The sequence below is a fragment of the Poecilia formosa genome, unplaced genomic scaffold, assembly GCF_000485575.1.
Source record: "Poecilia formosa unplaced genomic scaffold, Poecilia_formosa-5.1.2 Scaffold54, whole genome shotgun sequence".
Classification (NCBI taxonomy): domain Eukaryota; kingdom Metazoa; phylum Chordata; class Actinopteri; order Cyprinodontiformes; family Poeciliidae; genus Poecilia; species Poecilia formosa.
In genome coordinates, this window is record NW_006799993.1 from 198,878 (window position 1) to 207,922 (window position 9,045).

General features: G+C 41.6%; 1 protein-coding gene across 1 annotated transcript in view; it reads right to left on the reverse strand.

Annotated features, from left to right (window-relative positions):
- Nucleotides 1–3,826: 3,826 nt before the first annotated feature.
- The window catches only part of tmem260 (transmembrane protein 260), a 29,731-nt gene continuing 24,512 nt past the window's right edge, over nucleotides 3,827–9,045 (reverse strand). Inside the window, exons 12-16 of the mRNA XM_007553019.2 lie at nucleotides 8,093–8,232; nucleotides 7,370–7,546; nucleotides 5,255–5,308; nucleotides 4,919–5,003; nucleotides 3,827–4,212 (exon numbers count right to left, since the gene is read on the reverse strand). Of these exons, the coding sequence (XP_007553081.1) occupies nucleotides 3,952–4,212; nucleotides 4,919–5,003; nucleotides 5,255–5,308; nucleotides 7,370–7,546; nucleotides 8,093–8,232 (717 nt within the window). The 3' untranslated portion in view covers nucleotides 3,827–3,951. The remainder of the gene's footprint in view (nucleotides 4,213–4,918; nucleotides 5,004–5,254; nucleotides 5,309–7,369; nucleotides 7,547–8,092; nucleotides 8,233–9,045) is intronic.

Consider the following 9,045-nt stretch of genomic DNA (forward strand, 5'->3'; position numbering starts at 1 on the left):
AGCCAATACACGTTGATAAGTTGAGAAAGAAAACATTCCATTCAACCAAAGAACCAATATGACACTGAGCTTTTGGAAAGTCCTGCAATTTTGTGAGAAAGAGTAGAATACCAGCGAGCAACCTTTAGCTAAAAATATGTAAAGTTCAGCAGAAGTAATTTGCAACCTTCACAAAGATGGGTGGAACCTGGTAAACATCCTTGAAACAGGTTTCTCATGCTTAGAAAAGGGATCTTGAGGCAAAGTTTTTCAGAGTGTAAGATTCGGTGAAATCTGTTGCCAGCTTAGTATATCATGCCTCTCACACCCTCTATTCTTTTCCCAAACACTAACCAACACACCCGGCCCTCCGCCTCTCTCCACTCCGAGCTTCCATCCAGCCCAGCCAGGGAGAGGAGTGGAGATAGGCCCAGTCGCTAAAGCTGTCTTTTCAGCCCCTGCTCCCGCTCGGTCTATCTGAGATACACAGCAAGCGGAGGTGTCGCTTTTCTGCTGGCATTTCGGACAGTATCTACTTATAGACGAGAGAAAAGGAGAAAAGAAAAACAGAAGGGGTATTATCAGGGAGGGATGAGAGCAGCAAAGGCATTTTGTCTTTTTATTCCCCTCCTAAGCCCTGGGCTTTGCTCCCAATCCGATTGGTCGATACGGCCAAGGATGTAAATGAAATGCAAAGAGGAATAAGGCTGGCTTCCCATCTCCAGTGTGCCCCCCCCCCCCTGCACCCCCCTCTCACTCCCCTCTTTCTTCGTTTCACTCTGTCTTGCACTCTGGTTGTTTACGGTGTTGTGTTTCTGCCTCCCCATTCACAGACATGCAGCCGCCCCTGTTTCCGTCTCAACCTCCTCACTCTGCCATGCCAACCCCCCCCAACACCACCACCACCACCTCCCTCCACCCTGCCTGCTGCATCCCTGTTCACTCCTTGGCTCGGGCTCACAGCTCTTATCTCTTCAGACGCCCCACATTCCAGCATTGCTGTGGCTCCCTGCCTGCATCCCTGGTCACGGCGATTCCACGGGTTCCCACAATCCTCGGCAGCTTGCTGATTTAGGGTGGGCAACTGACTCTCGGAAACGGGAGAAGGGAGGAACGGACGGGTGAGAGGAGAAGAGGGGCAGGGAAGGTGGACAGGAACAGAGCAAAGCAGAAAATTATAATTTCACACTTTCATTTTCTTCTAGTCTCAAATCTGCTCCTTTTTAAAGACAATAAAGACTACATAAAAAGTGAATCTTTATTCAAATAGTTTCATCTTTGCAGCTTTTTGATGAGTGAAGCTATTCGTGCAACTGCATGTCAAATGTCATCATCCAATCATTGACAGACACTAAACTGACGAGCAAGCAGAAACAGCAGATTTCATCTTGAGAAAACTACTCTGGTACTCGCTGTCCGTCGCTTTCCAGTTGAATCTCCAACAGCTGGAGAAAAAAAATGCAGCAGCGCTGACCAAGAACACAAGTAAACTGAGGAGATGGATCTGTAGATCACATCAGAAGTCAATGATGATTAGAGAGTTTCCACACCGTATTACTGTTTTAAACAAAAATAGATTAACTAAATGCAGTTGGCCTGCACTGTGCTGTAGCTGCTGCCTTGCAGCAAGATGGTTGTGGGTTCTCATCCCATCCAGGAATCTTTTTGTAATTCCCTTTGTTAGTTCCCCTGCCTCCTCCCAGTCAAAAAAATATGCAAGTCTTGTTAAATACCACTTGAAATTGCCCTGACGTAAATGAATGAGTGGCTAACTGGCTTCTGCAGCAGTTGGCATGCCGAGGATGTAACGCTATCACATGAATCAATGTGCTCAAGCAGAGATGCATATACAACATGAAGGACAGCAGACTACATTAATGTGTACAAAAGTAAGTCATCAAAACTAGCTGATTGTTAATTTTATTTCTATGAGAAAAAACAGTTTTCAACCATACGTGTACTGCCGCTCCTAATATTCTGCGGTGTCTTCACAGAATATTTCTAAAATATTTTGTTTTAAAATGTGAAGCCTGTAATTGTTTGTCTTAATTTTTAAATAATAGCAAAACCCCTGCTGTACAGCAACTGCTTTCACGCTATGACGTGACGTCGTCTCTGGTCCCAACATGAACAATTAGTGACTCATGGCAGGAAAGCAAATGTTGTACTTCTTACATTGCAGTTCTTATACAGAGATCAGAGTTGGGTCAAAGTTGTACCAGAAGGTCAAAGCTTTACAAGAACTAGACTTTGAAAACAGACTCGAAATTCAGCACATCTCTAAAAAAAGAGTCTTCAAAAATTGACAAATTTAGTTTGTTTGCAATCCTCTCTCTCTCTCTCTCTCTCTCTCTCTCTCTGTGTGTGTGTGTGTGGGTGTGTGTGTGTGTTGGCTTTAATAAAAGTGGAGAGCAGCCTATCACACTGTTTATGCATGTCCGTGGAGTTAGCATGAGTGCACCTCTCTAACGATCAAAACATACTGCTTTTCATTGTACCAATCTGTTTATCAAATTTGTTTACGTGCCTCCCTGGCAGCTAAAACAGCTTGAGTGCAGATTTAAGCGTGTGTACACGCAAAAATCAACACACATGCACACAGAAACACACCTCTAAAAGGGTCTTTGGCATTGTGACATTTCATATTTCATTTAAATCCAGAAGGGATTAAAGCCCCCCTGTTAGGTAGGAAAAGAGGAAAAAAAAAAACACTTATTGAATCCATTAGTTTTAAACATTTAAAGGACCATCGAAGACAAACTGATGGAGGGATAGAGAGGGTTGTGTGTACGGCTTGTAATGTGTACTGAACACTGCATGGCATGGCACGGTGTAAGTCTGCCCTAGATTAAACAACCGTTTTAATCCCCCATTTCTGCCCCTTAAATTGGGTTTCCCTCAATCTCGACCTTGGCATCCTAATGTGAGAAAAAGAAAACTAGAGCAGAAGCCGAGGCAATATAATCTGCACGTTAAAAGCTCTGAGAGCAGAACAGCAGAGAGGGGAAAAAAAAAGAAAGACAACAGAATGGGTTCAGGCATTGATTGAGGTCAGAAAGGCTTCTGCAAGTCCAGCTCCTTTCCTCCTTTGGACAGATGATATGTTGTAGGAAATGTGGCTGTGAGTTGTTATGCAAGAATTCTGTTTAAAAAGGCAAGAAATTATCAGGATTTCTCAAGAGTGCATTTCTGACTCAAATGGTAGCATGAAGGAGAAATTTAGCCACTTGATCTGCATCACATTGACTCAGATTTAACACACCTTACGAAAGTCTTGAGGCACCCTGCTCTTCTTTATAATTTGCTTCAAAAGGTTGACTGTTCTTGATCCAGTTTTTTAGAATTTCTGGGGAATTTTGCCACCTATAAACTCCTGTTTAAAACTTATCTGTTCCAGTTTTTAGATACCTATCGATCTGTGTATATGTGTATGAATGTATGTGAAATGTGGTTGCAATATAAATAACTCTCATTCACATTAAACTAACAATGCGTGTGACCCTGAACCTTCTATATCTGTGGTGAAACAAGGTAGTGGCAGTGTCATGCTATGGGGATACTTGTTGTCAGAGTAGATGGGGGTAACTGAGCACAAATGCACAACACATTTTAAGATCATTTCTAAGAGATTTTGAAAACCATATTTTATCATTTATCTTCTAATTCACAATTTTGCAACACTTTGTTTATCTGATAAAATATCTAGTTTTTGGTTGCAATGTGAAAACTACATGATATATGAATGTTTTTGCAAGGCTTGGGTCAACTTTGAAAATTATGTAAATAACACTAAAGCTTTTTCTTCTTCTTTTTTTTTTGCAAAAGAACAAATTTGAAAAACTCAAAATACAGTCACAAAATTAAACATTTAATGTAAAAAAAATACATGATAATTCCCACAGCAGTGCACTTTCGTCAAGTTTGGAGCAAGCTCTTGGCGTCTCGGCTCTATGAGGGTTTTCCAGGACTCCATCATGGAGTTTGCTTCCGGCTCTGGCGCAGTCTGTCTCTCTCCTTGAGCAGGTGGGAAACGGCTGAGCGTATGGCCGCCGCCTGGGGATCGGTGGGCTCTTTCTCCAGGTAGAGACTAAAGTGTTGAACGCTGCAGGTCAGCAGGTGGTCTGGACTGTAGCCCTGTTGGGCAGAGCGGAGCAGCCTCTCGCATGCCAGAGCCAGGTTCTTGTCCCAGTTTGGAGGGTATTCAGATTGGGCCTCAACAATTTCTTTATACAGCTGCAAACAACAGAGAGGTGTGTGAAACTAATGCAAACACTACGTGTGTTGGTCTTCTGTCTGATGCATGTTTAATAAGCAGGGTTTGTACAGTCTTCCCACAGTAAAATTCAAGCACTTTCAAGGCAAGTCCTCAAACATTTCCAGCACCACGCTTTGAAGATTAAAATAACACAAATGAACTAAAAGAAAGACTATTATATTTCATTTATTACTGTGACAAATAATGCTTTGTGATGGTATTCTGCAGCAAGAATAAGGTAAATTAAAATTGACCAAAATTTGATGTATACACCTATACACCTGACTGGTTCAAGAACAAAACACAAATTTCAATAATTGACTTTAAGGTATAAAATATAAGTTAACCTTTATTTCAATTACACAGATCTATAACTCACTATTAAATATTCAAAAATAAAGGTTTTGTTGTTGTTTGGTAAACAGAAATAATTTTGGTAACTCTAAATAAGCTAAAATAAGAAAACTTTAGTCTGCTCTAACTTCAAACAGTGAGAAAAAAATATATTTTTATTAGGTGTATGAAAGTATTTGGTTTCAATTGTAAGTAATGTTTTCTAAATTTAGGGTTTTAATAAAACATTAGGCTGCACTTCATTACAAAATGGTCCTAACCTTGAAAGCACCTAGATGAAATTCAAGCATTTTTAAGGATCTCAGGGACCCTGAACAAGGTCAGACTCACAGTGTAAGACAGCTCAAAGAGACGCGCTTTCCCCTCTCCCTGCGTCCTCTCTGCCAGGTCAAACAGAAAGAAAGCCGTCTTCATCCTGAAACAAAGCACGCCAGCTCAGGGCTAAGTGCTGGATGGATGAGTCATGCAGATCCACGCTCTCAAACGCACCACTACGATGGAGTGATTTATGTAGATGCAGCCACCCAACAGAATGTGCATGTAGATGCTCTACCGCACAAGACTGGTTTATGGAGATGTCGTCGGGGCCCAGCATGCATCGTGACGCAGCTTTTTATTTGCACTATACAGAGACGTCCATATATTGTGTGAAATGTTTAAACATACCTCGCTTGCCACATCTCCTCGTTAGCAACGCGCTCCCAGGACGCAGGAGGAAAACTGTTCAAAGTCAAGCAGATGTAGTTTATTTAAAACAGCTTCAGGCAGGAGTTTAAGCACAATTCCTGTAGCGATCAATGATAACGTTGCAGGTTTTAAGAATGCATCAACATGAAATGACTGAGCAACAATACCAGCTAACACATTAGACATGCGGTTAAACCACGTCTTTCTTCGCTTTCCCGAGTGCAGACGCTTGACCTCTTCTTCAAAAGAATATTTTAGCAGTAAGGCCTCTCGGCTAATATTTGGCTTGTGGGCATCTGCGGACACGCTTGTCGTGAGGGCGCGGGAAATAATGTCACAGTATTCAGCCGTGGATATGTGAGTGAAAGAAGGGCTGCTGGCAACAGCAACAGAATATGGAGCTTTGACTAATTCCAGTTTTGACACAGTTATTGACAAAATGCAATAAGAAACTCATTATTTTTCATCTTCAGTCTCATTTCAAATGGCTGAGGGCCTAATGTCTTGCACTGGTTGCATTCACAAAGAGGAGGATCGCAGCATGGAGAGCGCCGAACGAAGTCAATGTGAGGAAACCCTGCATGAGTCTGAGGAAGGGAGACCACAGAGAGAAAAAGTAGCAAGCGGATTTATTTCTAAAGATTTGTCTGTTTTTGTCAGCAGCAGCCCTGCAAAAACTACACTTTGCTAATATTTAAGCTCCTAAGAATTTATGACACAGGTACTGACTGGCTTTTATGGCATAAAAAGGTTTCAAACCTGAAAAAACTTTTCGTTTTACCATTCCTGCCAGAGTTTTCAAACGCATGCCTCGTTTCCACTGAGTGGTACGGCTCAGGTCGGTGCTGATCGGTACATATTTTGTCCGTTTTCATTGTAAAACCGACCCGTAATGCAGCATTCCTGGGTCTGTGGGACAATGGTCTGGTACGGTTCGGGTGGAGGCGTTTGGGTTGAACACTGCCTGCCCAGACTCGGTGGCGGTGGAATCGCTCTCCTAAATAAAGAAAGAATCAAGCCACACCGACCCGTGCCGTACCGCTTAGTGGAAACGAGGAATTCAGTGTTACCCCTCCCCCACCTGTTGCTGTGCACTACTGATCAGATGGCTGAAAGAGGGTTTCATTATTTCTACCAAATTCAACATATTACATGGATTCATTATACAGACTGACATATTTTAAGCAGTCATTTCTGTTCATTTATAATATTCCAGCTATGGGAAACCTAAAATTAAATGTCTCAGAAAATAACCAATGAAAAATATTTGAATACAGAAATGTTGGATCATTGAAAACTATACAGTCAATATGTTCAGAATGTGGTTGGAGCTTCTTTTACATGAATTACTGCGTCTGTGCTGAGTGACATGAAGGCAGTCAGCCTGTGGCTCTGCTCAGCTGACCTACGATATTGGGTTTATTTCATGATCCTCTCAAGGAGGCAGATACCCTTTTCTTAAAGCACACTTTCTCCTTCCACTCAACTTTCCATTAATTGCTTGGATCCTTTCCTTAGCAATGACTTTTAGACACTTAACCCTCCTACTGGAGGGCGGTGGCCAGCAGTATTTCCAATTATGGTGTAAGACGTGCTATGACACTTATGTCATAAAACAAATGTTTTTTATTAGCTTTATATTTATTGAGAAATGTTTACTGAGAATTTGGAGTTTTCAAAAGCTGTAAGCCATCAAATTTTATGGAAATAAATGCTTAAAATATATCACTGTTTGTGTAACGTTTCTATACATGGATTTCACTTTTTTTTAAATTATTTACTGAATAAATAATAAGTAATATTATTTCTTGATGATCAAATTTATAGAGACGGAATCAGGCAGGTATTTTTGCTTTAGTCTGAGAATAACAGAGTAACAGAGTAACAAAATTGCTGTAACTAATATTCAACATGTTAAATTAATTTAGCAGCAGTGGAGACAGTTATTGCTTTTTGTTTCAAATAAAAGCAATCAGATCATCCCATCCAAATATGTCTGACTTTTTTGTGTAAATACAGTGAAGCAGTGAAACTGTGGCACCTTTAGAACAAACTCTGTGGTCATAAACATGGTTTCCTGTTTTTAGTGGTCACCTGTTGTGTGGCTCACTCCAGTTATAGAGGCTGCGGGTGCGCTCGGCCCAGCGTTCTGGGTGAAACTGCCTCTGAAGCGGAACCAGGTAGTCACACACACCCAAAGGCCAACGGGAGAAGCTACGTTCCCAGCTGGGATCTCCATCAGTCAGGCCGATGCAGGCAAACACGTCTCTCCTATAATGGTGAGGAGGGTTTGAGGGAAAACAGGTGATTTATGTTGAGAAATAATATACATACAAGCATTTCTTCACATCCCAACACCTTGTGGCCTCACTTTATGCCCGTGCTGCTCACCAACCCTGGGGGTTAATCCCAGAGGTCAGTATTACCCCACAGAGGGAGAATATTGTTGGCCTGGCAAACACTGCCCCCTGGTGGGCTTGGTATTAACCAGGCACAAAGCAGTTTTAGGGTTTTAGATCCTCCTGGGGGAGGAGACGTGAGAACAGGGAGCAGCGTTGAGTCCAGCAGAGATCCTGCAACCAAAGCCAGTTGATTAGTTGACTTTTGTAATTCATCAAACTCTTTTCCAGCCTCAACAGTTCTGTGGGCTTATCTTCTCCCTGCACTCATGGCTGAGTGGACCGTCCCCACTGATCTCTCCCTTGTTAGATCACCCACTTGTTCATTTGGACCATTGTTACCCTCCCACTCCAGTTGCTCAATTTAACATCTCGCTATTTAGCTGTTCATCTCTTCCCTATTCCGTCAGAGACTCACTGTGGGTTGTGGGACAGGAACCGCTCGAGACTGAAGGTGTCCTTTTCTTCGGATTGGACCGGGTCCCACCTTCGGCCAGGAAAATGAACCCCAGGAAGATGCTGCCCCAGCTTGGTCACATACCAAGAATATGTCATCATCTAGCAACAAGAAAGATCAACAAATCTTTGTGAAAACCTTTGAATAAGTAGCAACAACAACAACAAAAAAAAGATTACCAAAGTGTTATTTTTAGAGATGCACCAATCAGAAATTTTGTGGATGATTTCCACTATAAATAAGATCAAAAATACTTGTTCGATACTTTCTGGATAATTAGAAAATTGAATTATCATAACAATAAATGTTAATGTAATTATTTCTCAATCAAAGTTTCCCAACATAGCATGTCTGTCTGTCTCTCTCCACCACCGAAAGTCTGCAAATTCAGAAAAATCCTCCAGGTGACGATTGAAGAGATCTCTCAATATAAATAAAACCAAATTAATAAGGATTTTAGGTATTTTTCAAAACAGAGACAACATGATAAGGGCTTTCTGTTGAGCGGATACTATTAGCAATCCCTGCTTATATTCCTTATATTTAGTGAACCCTTAACTCAACAGAGAGGTTTCCAAAAGGCTGCCAGCATTTCCTAATTCAGCATGATCCACCACAGACACACTTTGGCTCTTTAAAAAGATGAAACAGAGTAGCTTGGCTGAAATATGATTAGCTTCCTGTTTTCAGCTGTAGTAGCCTGAATAACCAATCGACACATCCATTCCTTTAGAGGCTTCTTAGATCTGTTGTGCTTCCTATGACTTCATTTAATCTGCTTTGTTCAATAATTGCAGTGAAAAGCGTTTTTCCTCAGTGCGACCTGGTTGTGTGGTGGGTTCACTGATCGGGACAAAGATTGGATATTTATTGACTGACCACCAATTCAAACATCAGAGTTGGTCACTCTATAT